Raw genomic sequence first — 17,360 nt, 5'->3', positions numbered from 1 at the left:
GCTGAAACAGGCTGTGATGCTTCGTGCAGCTCAGTGGGACCAAAACCATTTCAGCCTCTGTGAATGAGATTGTGTATTGTATTACCAAGCATTTTAACCACCATGTTATTTCATGCACATGCTTAGTAGATTTTAGTTCAAAATACTGATGGTTGCTGTTTGCACTGAGAAGGGTTGACAAATTTATTGGTATTTGTTAATTTATATAGGTAACAAGTTTATAAGCATAATACAATAAATATTATAAATTGATTATTTATACCATGTAATGTAGGAACAGCTCAACTGTTCGTCATGTAAAATTTTTCAATTGGCTGATTCTTTTTTACAAAGTTAAAGTCATTGGCTGGTTGTGCAATTCTATAAGTTATTTATTCTCCATTTTAGCACAATTTTGGGCAATTAGCACTGTTTTCAAGAAAATTTGTTTTTGTGTGTTGTTCATTAGTCAAATTCTAGACATGAATTTTTTCACTCGACTTATTCTTAGATAAGGGGAGTTTTCCCTTGCTGTGACGTGTAATATTGAATTCTTTTTCCAAGAAGTAATTTTTCAGGGGTTAGCTGTTGAGAGCGCCTCAACTCGTCACTATTAAGATCAGAATATCTTTCCAAGACTAAGACTCTTTGGTTTTCGCAGAATTACAACTTTCAGGTCCATTCTGAATAATATTGTGCGTTTGGTAATTGAGACATGGAAACTGTGTTTTTGGAAACGTCAGGCAATTAACTCTATGTTCATGTTATTTCAAATGAACACGGATAGTGATTTCTAACTTCCTTTTACGTTAACCATATTTAAGTTTATATCAAAATAAAACCACACGTGCACATGACATGAAAGAGAAAGCCTCACTATGAAAGTTGCACCTACAGTAGATAGCTTTTGCAGTATTCCACTATGTATAAATGCGTCACTCTTTAAGACTGTGATAATTTTCGGTGAATTGTTGTATGTGTGCTTTGTTTATTTAATACTGTCGCTTGGAAAAGCTTCTTTTGCATTGATTAAGTGTCCAGTCATATTAAAAGTAATATATTTTGTTTACCTAAGTGTCGAGCTATTCCTCATTCACTTTGAGAGCTTCCTTGTTAACCACTCACAGGAAAAAATAACGGATTCCCATTTTTGGATATTTTTGGGTATTTAAAGAATACCCATAAAAATCCCAAATTTGGCAAAGTGAGACAAGTCCCAACCAGGGAATTCCCAACCAAGTTCCCTGATTGGGACTTGTCTCACTCTTCCAAATTTGGGATTTTTGTGAGTATTCTTTAAATATCCAAAAATGGAAATCCGTTATTTTTTCCTGTGACTTGTCTCTGCCTCTGGCTGATTTAATCTTCTCCATACTTTAGTGGGATTAAAGAAATCTTCCAAAGTTTTAGCCTGAATTTCATCCAATTACTTCGAGTTGTTATTACTCCCTCAGTAACAGCAGAAAAACGACTCGAAGCAATCGGGTGAAATTCAGGCTACCAAAGTTTTGAGAGGGGAGCTTTTTCAAAGTCCAGCAACTCTATCCCAGGCCTTCTTCGCATCCACCACTTGAACATCTCCCATAATACTCCCTATTTGCCCCCCTACCGCCACCCCGCCTCCCAAATTTTGCAGCGAACAGCAGACGCATTTCCGGTCGTCGCTTCTCTCCCTCTGAAAAATAGCTAGGGACGGCTGTAATGCCCAGGAGAAATGAAAAACAAAGGTGATACCAATTTTTTTTTTTTTTTTTTTTTTTTTTGTGGGGGAGTGGGGGGGATAAATAAGGTGCGTTATGGGAGATGTACAAGTGGCGAATACAAGAGCCAGGGAACTTGGCCCCGTCGATGATGCACACGTCAGATACCGTATTTCCTCGAATAATAGCCGTCCCTCGATTAATCGCCTCCCTCGAATAGTCGCCTCCCTCGAATAATCACCCCTCCCCCGCCCCTTTCGCCATCTTCTCTTCCTTTCATCCCTTCTGTGTCAAGTTGAAGAGGAATGAAATTCAGCAAAACTGATCAGTGACGATTCAAGCTCTGAAAATTAATGAAGGAACTAAATGTAGAACACTTAAAAAGCGCATGCTCAGTTTATTTTTGACGTGATTATTTTTTGATTTAATGGGAAAATAAAACAAAATATTTAGGGCGCAGTGAGCAATATTTGAAATAATCGCCTTCACTAGAACAGTCGCCCCCTTTTCGTAGGGAGAAGGAAATAATCGCCCCCGGCTATTATTCGAGGAAATACGGTAGGTCCAGCGCCGAATTTCTGCAGTCCTAAAAGTTTTAGCCTACGCCGATTTTTTCGCCTTTTTCCCTCAATGCGGGGCCTGGTCCCAGGCTACACAAATTATTAAAAAGACGCAAAATGTAGACCAGTCCCTCCCCTCCCCCAACAAAAAAATAACTAAGGACAAAAAAAAAAAAAATTTAAGAAACCACAACAGCAGAAGAGCAATAGATTTAGGTCCCGTTGCAACTCTAGCGCGACTTCTCACGCGCAGGAGCCCATATGCTCCTGTCTCGCGATATCTGCCAGAATATACAATTTGGTTCATTTCGGCATCAAACTGAAGAAAAATATAGTCCATGTGGTGCGCTGAAATAACTTCATGACAACAAGTCATAAACCAGTAGAAACGTAGGAAATGGGGTCATGTAGCTGAAATAATGAGCCGTTTACACTTTTGGCGGCGAAATAGTAAATAACATATAATATAACAACACTGAGCGTTGGAGTTCGAACATGGGGAAGACTGAGTACGGGGAGGGAAACAATCATTAATATTGGTTATGATTTTCATGACATTTGGTGGCTCCTAAAAGAGCCGTTTTGTTTTGGCGGTAAACCCACAAAGTGAGTTTACTTGCTGCTGGTGTATTTGGTCACAGCCTTGGTTCCTTCACTGACAGCGTGTTTGGCCAGTTCACCGGGCAGAAGCAGCCTGATGGCAGTCTGGATCTCGCGAGAACTGATGGTTGATTTCTTGTTGTAGTGGGCAAGGCGGGAAGCTTCGGTGGCGATGCGCTCGAAGATGTCGTTGACAAACGAGTTCATGATGCCCATGGCTTTGCTGGAGATACCAGTGTCAGGGTGAACTTGCTTCAACACCTTGTAGATGTAGATGGCATAGCTTTCCTTTCTCTTTCCCCTCCTCTTCTTCTTTCCATCAGATGGAGCCTTTGCTTTTCCAGCTCTCTTCTCGCCTTTCTTTCCTGCAACTTTGGGTGCCATGTCTGTCGATCAGAATGGAAGTGAATGCAATGAGTTGACCCAGATTCTATTTATATGAAAACCATTAAGGGATCAATTAACATACGGATCGAAATCCTTAAGTTTTAATTGGTTGCTCTATTTCAAGGTCAACATGCTTCCTGCATACATCATCATATTTCATTAGACACTTAAAATTGTTAAGTCTTATTGGTGCGTTTCGATCCCATTCAAATTTTGCCGCGCGTATAAAGTCCTTGGTTTATCACTTCAGTTCACTCACTCGTACATTATCGAGCTAATAAACGGTTATTTTCAAAACATGTCTGGTCGCGGTAAAGGAAAGGCAAAGGGCACCAAGTCCAAAAGCCGATCATCCCGAGCAGGACTTCAGTTCCCTGTTGGACGTATCCACCGTCTTCTTCGCAGAGGCAACTATGCTGAGCGTGTTGGCGCTGGTGCTCCAGTCTACTTGGCAGCGGTGCTCGAGTATTTGAGCGCTGAGATACTCGAGTTGGCGGGCAACGCTGCCCGTGACAACAAGAAGACTAGAATCATTCCCCGTCACCTTCAGCTTGCTGTCCGCAACGACGAAGAATTGAACAAACTGCTCGCCGGCGTCACCATCGCGCAAGGAGGTGTTCTTCCCAACATCCAGGCTGTTCTTCTGCCCAAGAAGACCGAGAAGAAACCAAAAGCCTAAACAGTCCTACGCAGCGTTAAAACAAACGGCTCTTTTAAGAGCCACCACATATAATAAAAGTCGTGATCATAAAGAGAAAAATATATCAACCAATTAGTACAACTATTCTTTTTCGAATAAGTCAGTGAAGCCAAAAAGTAACCCCCTCTTAAGCCTGCATGATAATCCTCACTGGTTAAACTCCATTTGAAAAGAGAAAGCAGTTTCGGGTACTTCATACAGAAAGAAAATGAACTTAGTACGAAACGACCACATTTAGGACAGGGGAAGAATTGGGCAAACTGTGAGTAAATCAGTGAAATATGTAAAATAATATATGGGTTTTCCGAAATGTCTCATAGATCACCGCGTTTCATCAAATGCAAATCTGTTCAGAACGCCGGCGCGCAACTCGTTTCTCTTGCTCTCAACGGGCGTCCTTTATACAGTTGATTGCTTTTGGGCAAAAACGCATATTTGCTGGAACCTCTACAACGAAATTATACAAAAATATTTAACGATCAGTTGTTGTTAGAAATTTCCTTACATTTCTACATAACGATAATTGATACTACTGACTCTCTTTCCTTCAAAGCGAAAACTCACGCGCGGTGTACACTGAATACGTGAGAAATATCACTTTATTGGCTATGACTTTTAAAGATTTGGTGGCTCCTAAAAGAGCCGTTTGTTTGAGTGGGTAACGCGAAGATCTAACCGCCAAATCCGTACAGAGTACGTCCTTGACGTTTGAGAGCGTACACCACATCCATGGCTGTCACAGTCTTGCGTTTAGCGTGCTCGGTGTAGGTAACAGCATCACGGATCACATTCTCCAGGAAAACTTTGAGAACACCACGAGTCTCTTCGTAGATCAGGCCAGAGATTCGCTTGACACCGCCACGGCGAGCAAGACGACGGATAGCTGGCTTGGTGATGCCTTGGATGTTGTCACGAAGAATCTTTCGGTGACGCTTGGCGCCTCCTTTTCCTAGACCTTTGCCTCCTTTACCGCGACCAGACATCTTGATGATCTTTCTTGAAATAGAATAATGACTCAAAATTTGAGAATTCTTGTTTTTATACCACAAACAATGACCTCACGGGAAACAGGCTAAAAGAAGTGTAATTAGTTGTTCGCTATTGGTGGATAGAAACAAAAGAGCCATGGGGTCAAGATAATCATCACCATCATATTGCCTCACCAGACAAGACCGAACATGTTAGAGGAGCAAAATTGACATTATCACTAAGAAACGTGCAACTTAACTTCTCAACAGATTTTATGCTGATATTTTCTAACAACTAAGAACGAAAGCTAACAAATATTTGTTTCCCACGAATGAAAAAACCTTAAGTGGCATGCCGGATCGAAGTGCAAGCCCAGATCAATTACATTTTTAGAAGCAGTATCGGTTATCCAATGAAATTGCATAGTTTGTAACCAATCAGGAAATAGCCCGCTAAGAATAAAATATCGGTTAGGGATTAATGTCGAAAAATTATTCATTGACTTTTGAGTTAGCAGAAATGGCACGTACAAAGCAAACTGCCCGTAAATCAACTGGTGGAAAAGCTCCACGAAAACAGCTCGCCACAAAGGCAGCTCGTAAGAGCGCGCCTGCCACTGGAGGAGTCAAGAAACCTCATCGTTACAGGCCTGGTACAGTCGCTCTTCGTGAAATCCGTCGTTACCAGAAATCCACCGAGCTGCTAATCCGCAAGCTGCCCTTCCAGCGTCTTGTGCGAGAAATCGCTCAAGACTTCAAGACCGATCTGCGTTTCCAGAGCTCTGCTGTGATGGCTCTTCAAGAAGCAAGCGAGGCTTATCTCGTTGGTCTGTTTGAAGACACCAACTTGTGCGCCATCCACGCCAAGCGTGTCACAATCATGCCCAAGGACATACAGTTGGCCCGCCGAATCCGAGGAGAGCGTGCATAAGTGCATTGCTTCCATTACAAAATAAACGGCTCCTTAAGGAGCCACCACATCACTAGAAGCAATAACCAACAACAGTATATTTTGTGTCCTTCCATATTTCAACGCTAACCTTTAGGCACAAAAGCTATCTCGCGAATCGAGCATTGCTTCCATTATAAAACAAACGGCTCTTTTAGGAACCACTGGTCACATCACTACTGAAAAGCAATAACCAACAGCAGTTTATTTTGTGTCCTTCCATACTTCAACGCTAGCCTTAGGCACAAAAGCTCGCGAATCGAAAATCCTCGGTTCCTTTACTCAGCGCCGTAGCTAGTATGAGGCCAACCGAGGCACTCGCCTCGGTAAAATTTTGACGAATTTCGCCGATCATTTTTATTTTACATAAGCGATCATCGGATATTTTTAACGCATCATGATATTACAAAGAATTCAGCAATTCAGTCAATATACTATGAAAAAATTACCATATCATCGATCTCAAGGGGCTACGTACGTTAACTCAAATTTTTTTTGAACAAATACTGATCAAAACCATTGGCGAGGTTAACGGTCACCCAGATTATGTAGCTGGTTTCTGATTATTGCTTTTTAAATTCCACTTAAATTAACTCGAAAAAAAGTTACCGAAAGGCCCAGAAAACGCTGCAAATCGCATTTCCGAGAGACTAAAGTTCAAAATTTCTCGGGGGGGGGGGCATGCCCCCGAACCCCCCTAGCAACTCCCGCCTGCCTCGGTTGGCCGTTTGGTCTGGCTACGGCCCTGTTACTTATGACAAGCCAGATCAGTTTAACTGCAGAATACCCTGCCATGACTTCGAAGCTGTATCCCTGAAAGAGCTGGATACGCAGTTATCCCTTTTATGCGCTTTTCTACCTTCAGTGGCTTTAAGAACGACAAATAGTCATACTGTATGCTTTTTATCCTGTCTTACTTTATTTTATTTTTTTTTTATCAAAGCGGATACGTAGTGACTGAGTATCCGCGTATCCACCTATTTTTCGGGGATGCTTTAAAATGGTAGGGTATTCTGGAGTTAAGCCTTGCTTTCAATCACTGCCCTTTTCTGTGAAAAATTAAAGCACTCTATTAGTTAAAAGTTTAAAGAAACTTTTAAGAGTATACTACCAGTAAAAATTCTTACTGAGATTGACGAAAAAGCATTAAAAGCCTGCATATAAGCTCATTCTTTGCATCCTGCGTGGCAGGCGCTTGGATATAGTGGGCGCAAGAAAGAACGAGCGCGCGAGAGGGGAGGGTCTGAGGGAGCTTGTTGTTGTGAGTGTTGTTGTTTTTCGAATTCCCTTACATCATGTACATGGGGCGACTGGTATATGAAAGGGTAGGGATTTTACTATTTGAAGTATATGAAAAGCCAAGGAGATTTTGGTCTGTAAACACTGTAAAAGGACTTAACAGGGTTGAATCAGGATTTTATAGCTGTGAACGGGTGAAAAAATGCAAGAGATGGTAATTCCGGGACCCTAAATTTATCAAATTTCCACGGAGAACTGGCCCCTAAACCTCCAGTTTGGAGGACCTCAGTCGGTGCTCTAGTTTTTCTTCTTGTGCGTACACCTTCAAAATCTAACGCTGCTTCCCTACTAAAGGGTAAAGGGTTGGACCTCGGTGCGGAGCCTTCCGGTATAAAACTTTGTTAAGTACCCCTCTAGGATTTTGAAGGTAGTTTGATATCATGATATGAAAACAGGCAGCCAAAGGAGAACCTAAAAACGAAACTATTCCTCAGTTTTTGGAAGTTCAACTTGATTTATTGGACTACTTTTTCACAAATTAGAGAATGAAAATGTCAATGTCACTATTTAAAAAGAAAAAATTGGGGAATCCCTGCGATTTCTCCGGAGAGACTACACTAAAACGTCACATATCGAAGATGGAGTGCTGGATATAAAATCGTCACCCAGCCTTCTGGACCACAAGGGGTGCCTCGCCCTCCAAAACCCTGCTCAGATTCACACGCAAGGCGCGCGAGAGTACGAAGAGGACAGGGACGAGTACGCAAGAGGACAAGGACGATTAACGGTTCATGCTGTGAAAGCTATCTTAGATTGTGATTGGTGCACAGTCAGACACGTTTTGAGGGCTATGGTGTTTCCTGAATGGAAGTTAACGGGTTAAGGGACTCAGAAAAAAGTGCTCCTTTCCCATGTTGACAGGAATGGAGGTGTCCTGAAAGGGCATGATAGCTAAGCATTCTGGGATATACAATAATACTGTGCCAACCTAACAACAGTTCACAACAATGCCATTTTTCAAAAGAAGCAACAAACCTCCTAAACGAAGACTTGATGCAGGCAATACAACTTTAAGTAAATCAAATTTAAGCTTAGCTGGTACTGGAGAGTTGGCAGAATCGGTCGATAATGCTCTGGTGAAACTAAAACTGGGCAGGCACGAGTTGCTATTTCAAGATGGCGAGTGGATTGCAGGTGAGACCAAGAGCTTATAACCTTTTAAACAGTTTGTATCAAAGGTAATTGAGTAATTTGTATTCTTAATGGGAGAAAGCTTTTAAGAAACTTTCAAGTACAATTTCCTTGAATTAGTTAAGTGGTTATAATCACAACTGATTAGAAAGGACGTGGAGTTAAATGGATGAAGCAACGTGAGGTTTTTCAAATATTGTGCATTGTCAACAATAGTGTTATAGCTTGAACATGCTTCTTAGGTAGTTAAACATTAATGCACTCATCGGCCATCAAGGGGGCATTTCCACAATGATGTTTACAAATCCTGCCACCCTAAGAAATGTACTTCTCCACATGACACAGGGAGCAGAAGGATTATTTGTGACATTGATTGCAGTTAAATGCTACAGTTGATAGTGCTTATCACCTTTGTTTACTGTAGAAGCTAATGTGCACTTGACCAATCAAACCATCATGTGATCCTCTTGCAAAACGGGTTAAATATTATACAATTCTCTGGAAAACTGTAAATGTAAATGACTGCAGACTAATAACAGCAAATAAGATATAATAAGGACACAAGATATGAAGGTAATTTAGGCTAATTTTCAATCTGCCACAAACCTGGTGCAGCTAATCAAATCAAACCGAACCAAAAATCAAACAAATCTGATTGGTTCAAGGTAAAGTGTTCGATTTGTAGGAACATTTGATTGTGTTTGGAGTTTGATTATGCTCAATCACGGAAGCCAGTGAAAGTCAAAAGTGTAGCCAGCCCATAGATCTGTAGGCCCGGGCCTACAAATTTTTGGTTTGACTACTCTACTGCTTGTTATAAATTATGCATTGTTGGGATGAGCTAAAAAGCTTAAGACCTTAAAGTGTTAGTAAGGTCAGTGTGTACTAGTCATGCGTGCATTTTTCAGGATATGTGTAAATGAAAATCCGCCAGGCCCACAACAAGTTGAAAAGCTGCCTATGCCCCTGAAGGTCAATCTAACGACTGGCGTGCGATTGGGTTTAATTACTGAACATTTGATTGACTATGGCGGGTATAAATCATCAGTAAAATGGTGCTTCTCTTCCCCTAGGATCCTACATTTAAGTGCAATAAGCGAATCAGTCGAATGTTCTGAACCAAAAATTTGCAGCAAGTGTCAACAAATCCTGTGCCATTCCCACATATTTTCCTGTGGTTGAGGTCCCAGGATGGCCGCTGATGCATAGTGTAGACCAGTAGAGAGATGTCTGTTATCTGCTTTATGGTTAGACCACACCAAGTATATGGTGTAGTTAATTTTTAATCTCAGGTAATTTTTATTTTTCTTTTGTTTCAACTTCATTAGCATACATTACCATACCCAAAACCAAACGAAAAACAAAAATTACCTGGGATAAAAAATTAACTACAACATATATATTTACAGTACAAGGACTTCTTTCAGTCCTCTTTCCTCTCAGTTATGATCCATCAAGTATTAGAGACCTTCAAGCTTCTAAAATAAGGCCGACTCGGAGAATAAGATTTTCTCAATACTACATAATGCACATGTGTGAACCAGCGTCATTTTGGTGGGAAAACATGTGAGCCATTATTATTTCACTAAGGGTCTTGGGAAAATGTTGTAGTTACAGAAACAAGTTATCAAATGCTAAAAGTCTTGTCATTTTGCGAGCAGGAGAGGGCTTAACCTCCTTCAAGAAAGATAACCATGTTAAACTGTTCGGGTGAAAAATAGGAAAATGATGCTTCCAGGGAGTGTCTATTATTTTAGAATACAGTACACCTTGATTCAAAGGTCTCTTATATCACAGTGCTAGGGCATTTGATTAAGCTGCTGGTGGCTCCAAGGTTATTTTATTCGTACATTTTCAAGAAAGAAACAAAACTGAAAGAAGTTCTACTCATGCTCCAAGTTTAATTAACAAATTGAGAACATTGTTTTTACAATACAGGTTGTTCTTCTTTTTTGCAGAAGTAGGGTCTCAAAATAATTCTAACAATGGTGCTGAATATACACGATTGCAAAAACAAAACCAGCAGCTCAGAGAGGAAAACAACTTTCTGAAATACAAAATTGAAGTTTTGTTAGACATGGTGAGTCAAAGTTCCATTATTATGATACAGTCAAACCTTCATGTATGGCAACCTCCTATAAGCATCGACCACCTACCACAAGGGACCTCTTATTTCAAATACGCGGTAACTACTGTTGTAACCTCTCGCAAATGACCACCTCTTGTAAGCAACAGCGGCCACCTTTAGTGATAGATAGTTTTAGAATTTCCGTTCTTTTGCAAGTTGCAACAAGTAGAAAGTGAATTAAAAATTTGTGGGAATAATGCTGAATGTTTGACTTCATAAGCTTTTAGCTAAAAATATGGTGTATAAAAAACTTATTTAAGTCTTACTCGCATGACATCAGAAAATGCTCAGCTACGTGTTCTGGAACGAACATAATTCATTTCATTTAGTGCCGTGAGATGGGCGATTGAACATGAATAATTTACAATGCATAACTCTTGCTGTTTGTTGTTGTTGTTGTTGTTGTTGTTGTTGTTTGGGCTAAATTATTTCACTGGAAACATGATTAACTATCCTCTGCTGTCTCCAATACTTTTTACATAATGGCAAGACCTGTTATTTGTCAATGTGAGCCTTAACTGAATTTTTTCTCCCTCTTTTATAGATGGCTGCTAGCACTGCAGACTGTAATGTCATGGAAAAAGAACTTGACACCTTGCAAAGTCAGAAACAGGGTCACAGAGTGGCAAGATAAAACCTGTTACTCTGATTCAGACATGTTAAAGTTTCAAATTATTTAAAAACAACTAATAATAATTATTTACTATTTAATAGCCCACTAGGAACAAATAGACCAAAAGTTACAATCATTATTAATTCCCAATAAGGATATTAGTTGTAGTTGTTTTATGACTAACAATGTAAAAAAATGCATTTTGTATGAATTTCAAAATTATTGTAGTTTAATTACCGTAAAATTCCGAAAATAAGCCCCTCCATGTATAAGCCCCCCAAACCAGTAATGCAAAACACCCTTCATTAAATCGCCCCTCCAAAAATAAACCCCCCAGGGGCTTGTACTTGGAAAATTGCCTTCAAATACAAAGTAAAACAAAGCAAAAATGGTAAATTTACTTCCAACTATCATAGTATAATGCTAGCCCAATCGATTTTGAAATGCAAATTTTCCCCCGTAGATAAGCCCCTCTGAATATAAGCCCCTCTAAAATAAGCCCCTCAAAAAGGGCCTTTGAAAAATATAAGCCCTGGGGCTTATCTTGGGATTTTTACGGTACTTTATATGAGTGTACAAAGTCAACATGTAAATAATCAAAGAACCTTTTCAACAACTATTGTAAATTTTCTTGTGCAACAAAAAATTATAACAACAAGGGCCAGGTTGTTCAAAGCAGGGTTAAGATAACCCAGGGTTAGTGCAAAATTTGAATTCAGATATCAAAGCTTAAAAGCAAAATCAGTTTTATTCTTGGTGTCTATAGTTTAATGATTGAATGGCCTAAAAAGAATAGAGAAAACAATTCGGGAAATTGCTTTTGAACAAATAAAAAAAGAAACCTGGGTTAAAATTTAACCCTGGGTTAGTGCTAATCAGCCTTCAAACAAATGGGCCAAGTAGTTTAGGATTGAACAAGCATCGGTTGCATTTTGAGTTCATCAAAATGTGGACATGTATTCACAGTTTTAAGTTTTCTGTTAGCTACCAGGCATCCACCCTTTAAACAACTGTGGCCAGTTGTTCACAGTGTTGTTCTTTATCCAGTGTGCATGGCTATTCAGTGGTCATCATCTCCTCTTAGCTTCTTACAGAGCCCATTTTTTTGCTGGAAGTGTATCTAGGAGATGGTTGTTACTACAGACTGTAGAAAATGAGAATTCTGCTCCTGCATGCATGTGTGGCTAATGCTTAGGAGATAGTAGATTACAGGAACATGACAAGTGCCGCAGACAGAAACAATGGTAATACACAGGCTATTCTTTATGAAGTGGATATAAGAATTATATAATGGCCCATAACCGGAGATCCCATTCGAAAGAGGTACCTTTTCAATGGCAGATCCAGACCTTCAGATAATGGGGGGCCCTGGTCATCCAGACCCTACGATAAGGGGGAGGGGGTGGGGCCAGTCTCGAAAAAATTTTTTTTCAGCAATTCAGGCCTCAGCTTGGTCTAAATATAAGCGGGGGCAGACCCCCCAGGCCCCTCTGCTAGATCTGTGTCTGCTTTTTTCAGGCTTCTGGTACAGAATGTGTAAGGATTTCACAAGTTTAACTAAGTGAATAAAGGGTAAGGAAATCTCTCAATGCTGCCTGTGAACAGCTAAGAGATGCATCTTATGACTGTGAAAAAGACAGGAAAACTTCCTGGTTTAGTGTTTTTATTCATTTAATAGTAAAAAGGGATTCAGCGTTCTTAACTTGGTGTGTGAAAGGGGTTTCATTTGTTAAAAGATATACAAAAGAGATACCTTTTCTGTGAAGAATATATAAAAAGGGTTCGGGGTGGAGTCTCCCCATACAAAAACTTTGTTGAGTGCCCCCACCCCCTGGGTGCCCGATTTGTCACAAGGAATCGAATCACTGGCAATCTCTGCAACGTAGGACACAAGTAATAAAGCTGGGGCTAATTCACAAAGCTATAGTCAACACTTGCCAACTCATTCATTCCTTGTCATGGTTTATTTCTAAATCAGCTATTACAGATCACACAGGACTGACAAATATTTAAAAAACTACACACACATCATTTAATCCTGCTTCTTTTCAAAGGTCTGTAAGGCAAACAGTCCTGAAAAAGGAAAAATAGTATAAATAAAAACCGAAGGCTTCGAAATGCTAAAACAGCCACATCTTACATTTACACCGTCTCTGTTTCCCAAGTGCAAAATTAATGGTGGCTGGGAATAATATAGGTAGATGTGTAATTTTAAACAGAAAGTGAAAAAGACTGTGCCAAATGACCGTATTCCTGAATATAGAGACTATTGGGAACGAGTTTGGTCTACTTGCCAGTAATTCCCATTAACAGCCCCGTTCAATAGATCATCTGTTTTTCCATTTATTTTGATGACTTTGAATTTGGTTTAGTCAGTTGAAAGATTCCTTGAGAGGAACATGCTAGTCTGCTGTCAGTCTGCTAAGAGGGTCTTTTCTCGCGCAGGCAGTTAAATTATTAGCCGCTTTACTACCTAGAGAAACTATCCATCTCGCATCCTAAAGAGTTTCCTTTTTTTTTTTTTTTTTTCAAAAAAACCCGTCATCGTTTACCTGGGAAGGGGGGTGGGGTACAAGGTTTTAGCCAGAAGGGTGTCCAGCCGTCCTATGGACGCCCATTTTTGGAAGAAACACAAGGAAAATTCACCTAATCTCTTATGCGTTTTGGAAAAACATGCCTTCTGGACGGCCAGTTTTCAATGTCTGGCTAAAAGCCTGGTGGGGTACTTGGGTCGACTGGCCTCACAGTATCCCCACTCCATTATAGCCTATTCTGTGGCCAATTATAGACCTCATATTAGTCCCTTTAGGTTACCAAAGGCTTGTTCGATTGACCGTATTTCGGAACAAGAATATTATAGGAATAAGGTCAAGAAATCCCTTGTTTTGGCATTCATTGCACTGGCAATATCTAGAAATCTGCTTCATATAAAATATTTCAATATATGTAGGGTTTGAATCAAGGTATTTGAAGAAGAAATTTGTAACAAAACTTTCGTGCATTTAGATTCTTCTCTCTGTGTAAATACGACAGAGCTTGGGTGCCCTGTGCGGTGTGCTCACGGGCTCTAGTTCTGACCTTGCTGGTCTAATAATGTAAGTTGCAATGTTACTGATCGCCTTTCACAGCTCTTAGAAAGGCCGCTTTGGGAGATTGAAACACTATTACAGGGTTCGCACAGGTCGTGGAAAAGCTGAAAAGTCATGGAATTTAAGCATTTCATTTTCCAGGCCTGGAATGTCATGAAATTTTATAGTCTGTCCTTGAAAGTCATAGCACATTGCCAGAAATTAGGGACAAGATGGCGGTTGCGCGTGCGCACCAAGGCCACAATGACTGCGAATTCGTATAAGAAAATGTATGGAGAAAAGGAAACTTTTTCAAATATATCAATTATGAGCTCACTGGTGTTCGGTGCACGACTCGAAACATGTTAAGTGCTGTGCAACCTTCGCATCTGGGTTAAAAATAGCTAAGTAGAAGTAGGTTTACTTACTTCCCGAAGTGGCCACTTTTAGATCTCGTTGTACGCTCCATTTCTCCATACATTGTCTTAAAATCTTGCCGAAGTCATGCGAAATACTCGTCGATTAGAGGATAAACCCTTCACTGAGGGTGGGTAGAAAACGAAGACCTAAGACCTAAGACCCAAAAACGAAGACCCCCTCAAAATCACTTATAAATATCTAGAAACGGGTATCTCGACCTTAGATGTGTAAGAAACAACAATATCTTCAATTATACAAAATTTCGACCAGGGTCTTCGTTTTCTACACAATCCCCCCGGTGTGTAGAAAACGAAGACCCCCCTCAAAATCACTCGGAAACGGCTGGAAACTGTTTTTAACGAGTTCTAGACACTAAAGGAGTATAAGAAACAACACGGCTCCTTACGATTTCCAATTACACAAAATTTCGACCAGGGTCTTCGTTTTCTACACAATCCCCCCGGTGTGTAGAAAACGAAGACCCCCCTCAAAATCACTCGGAAACGGAGGGAAACTGCTTTTAATTAACGACTTCTAGACACTAAAGGAGTATAAGAAACAACAAGATTTTCAGTTATACAAAATTTTGACCAGGATCTTTGACCGGGGTCTTCGATTTGTTTTCTACATAACCCCTATAGAGCGACATTTTTTTTTCTGTGATGCGACACTTCCGATTTATGTCACGTCACTTGGGTAATCCTTGAATAAACAAAGCAATTAATTGAATTTACGTAGTGCGAACAGGACCTTTTTAGAAGGAAAAATTTATCAGATCTTATTATGTGACAATGTTTTCTGTCCCGAACGCACGGGAGACAACGATTTGTTTGTCACAACATTTTATTTCGTTTTTGACCAGTCGCCTTATTAATTTCTTTCCAAACATTGCCCGCTTTAAATTAAGCCAAAAGGATGACGAATACAGTTTCTGTGCCCGTCAATCACTCTTACGTGCATCTCACGAGGAAACATAGCCTTTCTCAACTGAGTTCAAAAGGTCACATCTGCGGACAATAATTGGTGTATTTCGATCCATGTTGACTAGGTCGCCGCGGCTGTAAAAGATATCTTGTTTCTGTTACCGCATTGCCTGTAGACTCGGCGAGATTTCGCTGTTCCTTTTTATGTATTACATGGTATTATGTCCTGATTATGGCGTTTGCGTTGCCGTTACTAAAGCCCAAAGCCATCGATGTCTCTGACTTACCGCTGTTTGATTTTCAAAAGTTTTTTAACAAAGAGGAAATCGGGAAAGGCGGTTTTGGCGCTGTTTTTACAGCAGATTATTACCCACATGGTGGCGGGAATTCGCCGGAGAAAGTTGTCGTAAACAAGGCGCTTGGTGAGGACCTCGAAGACAAGAAAAATTTTGTGAAGGAAGCGAGGATTCTCCGAGATTTGCAGCATCCAAATATTGTCAACTTTAAGGGAATCTGCACGACACCAGTAGCCCTGATCCTGGAATATGCTTACTTCGACTTTATGCCCTTTGGAATGAACTCAAAGGTGAGCTCCCTATCTGGCTTTCTTGCCACACTCAACGATTATGATTGTGCAGGCTTTGACGACCCACGTATTTTTTTGGGTATATGCAAAGACATTGCAACTGGTCTGCAATACCTTCACCATAAAAATGTTGCACACCGGGATTTAAAGCCGGCAAATGTTTTAGTCAGCAACCAACATTATTGCCAACTGTCAAAGGAAGAAATCGGAAAAGTGTGGATCGAGTGCCCCATGGTATGTAAATTGGCAGACTTCGGTGAAAGTCGGTCGAGTGAGGTGCAGACAAAGTCGATTCTAAATTCTCAGACTCTCCGTGTAAACCGTGGCACCCCTGTATATCAGGCCCCGGAGTTTCTGGTTGGCAAGACACGTTTGTCAGTCGCCACTATTGAAGATATGAAAAGGGCAGATGTATGGGCACTGGGAATGAGCCTATTTGTTTTACTCAATCCTTCTGTGAAGTACCCATATCACAAGGAAATCGAGCGCGCCATGGATAAAGGGAAAACGTGTCTTCAACGTCTAGAGGCCATCTTGGCCGATAAAAAGCTTCCTATCGAGCCCCTCAAGTACCAGCACAAACACGCCACTGACTGGTATAATATACATCGAATTTACATGGAATGTATTCAGTTCAGTCCAGAAAACAGGCCAAAGATCGATCAAGTGGTCCAGATGATCAACCAAGTACCTTCTGAGTCCTCCATGGATATCCATTTAAAAGTTAGCCAAGCGTCATCATTGGAGGCTTTTGACTGTAATGTGGCCAAAGTTGCAGCAAATGATGTCAACTTTCCCAAATTACCCCACCCTGATAATGATGGCAGCAACGCTTGCGCTTTCCTTAGTGTTCAAATTGCAGATAAAATACACTGTCTGCACCAGGACCAAAAAGGAAGAAACAGTGGGGTGTGGCAATGCATTTGCGATGTAGCAGAACGGGTAATTACGGAATCCCCTCGTCTTATTAACCCACACAGGAAGGTGGAAGAATTCTAAGATGCACAATCAGCCTACAAGCTCATAAAGAACATTGGCGTTCCAATTGACGAGTACGAGTTTTCAGAAGAGTTTGTCACAGGAGATTATGTCTTTTCTTGGAAAGGAAGAGAGAACCTGATGCGCGCTCTTTCCTCTAAGCCGTCCGAGGGTAATTTCAGTGTTAGGCTGTACACCTGCCACACAGTTATTTTTACTATTGGCTTCATTAATGAATGCTTCTTCATTGTAGACACTCATCCGATTCCTGAAGTTATTGGTGGTAAAGGGAAGGGTATGCTGAAGGTATTTCCATATGAGACGGACAGGAAAGCAGTATGCGAGGGAATGTGTCAATGGATATGGCAACG

General features: G+C 40.6%; 7 protein-coding genes across 7 annotated transcripts in view; 5 read left to right on the top strand and 2 right to left on the bottom strand.

Moving 5' to 3' along the window:
- The window catches only part of LOC140947875 (RNA polymerase II subunit A C-terminal domain phosphatase SSU72-like), a 14,362-nt gene extending 13,314 nt beyond the window's left edge, over positions 1 to 1,048 (top strand). Inside the window, exon 5 of the mRNA XM_073397090.1 lies at positions 1 to 1,048. This exon is cut by the window's left edge and continues 752 nt beyond it. The gene's annotated coding sequence lies outside the window, so the exon portion shown is untranslated.
- Positions 1,049 to 2,707: 1,659 nt separating this feature from the next.
- On the bottom strand, positions 2,708 to 3,254 carry LOC140936906 (histone H2B, gonadal-like). Its single transcript, XM_073386415.1, has one exon. The coding sequence runs from the start codon at positions 3,221 to 3,223 to the stop codon at positions 2,852 to 2,854; it is 372 nt and encodes a 123-aa protein (XP_073242516.1). The 5' UTR covers positions 3,224 to 3,254; the 3' UTR covers positions 2,708 to 2,851.
- A 263-nt stretch (positions 3,255 to 3,517) lies between these two features.
- On the top strand, positions 3,518 to 3,989 carry LOC140936896 (histone H2A-like). The gene has a single exon (XM_073386403.1). It carries the CDS (start codon positions 3,525 to 3,527, stop codon positions 3,903 to 3,905), a length of 381 nt encoding a protein of 126 aa, XP_073242504.1. The 5' UTR covers positions 3,518 to 3,524; the 3' UTR covers positions 3,906 to 3,989.
- Positions 3,990 to 4,518: 529 nt separating this feature from the next.
- On the bottom strand, positions 4,519 to 4,943 carry LOC140936916 (histone H4). The gene has a single exon (XM_073386425.1). The coding sequence runs from the start codon at positions 4,907 to 4,909 to the stop codon at positions 4,598 to 4,600; it is 312 nt and encodes a 103-aa protein (XP_073242526.1). The 5' UTR covers positions 4,910 to 4,943; the 3' UTR covers positions 4,519 to 4,597.
- Positions 4,944 to 5,190: 247 nt separating this feature from the next.
- LOC140936885 (histone H3-like) lies at positions 5,191 to 5,840 on the top strand. The gene has a single exon (XM_073386393.1). The coding sequence runs from the start codon at positions 5,376 to 5,378 to the stop codon at positions 5,823 to 5,825; it is 450 nt and encodes a 149-aa protein (XP_073242494.1). The 5' UTR covers positions 5,191 to 5,375; the 3' UTR covers positions 5,826 to 5,840.
- Positions 5,841 to 8,089: 2,249 nt separating this feature from the next.
- On the top strand, positions 8,090 to 11,492 carry LOC140936874 (protein chibby homolog 1-like). The gene is made up of 3 exons (XM_073386382.1): positions 8,090 to 8,276; positions 10,232 to 10,353; positions 10,946 to 11,492. The coding sequence occupies exons 1-3, from the start codon at positions 8,090 to 8,092 to the stop codon at positions 11,033 to 11,035; spliced, it is 399 nt and encodes a 132-aa protein (XP_073242483.1). The 3' UTR covers positions 11,036 to 11,492.
- A 4,165-nt stretch (positions 11,493 to 15,657) lies between these two features.
- Positions 15,658 to 17,010, top strand: LOC140927650 (ephrin type-A receptor 4a-like). The gene has a single exon (XM_073377328.1). The coding sequence runs from the start codon at positions 15,658 to 15,660 to the stop codon at positions 17,008 to 17,010; it is 1,353 nt and encodes a 450-aa protein (XP_073233429.1).
- The last annotated feature ends 350 nt before the right edge of the window (positions 17,011 to 17,360 follow it).

Source organism: Porites lutea, chromosome 1 (assembly GCF_958299795.1).
Source record: "Porites lutea chromosome 1, jaPorLute2.1, whole genome shotgun sequence".
NCBI classification, from domain to species: domain Eukaryota; kingdom Metazoa; phylum Cnidaria; class Anthozoa; order Scleractinia; family Poritidae; genus Porites; species Porites lutea.
Note: the sequence above shows the minus strand (reverse complement) of the source record. Positions and strands in the feature narration are given on the sequence as shown.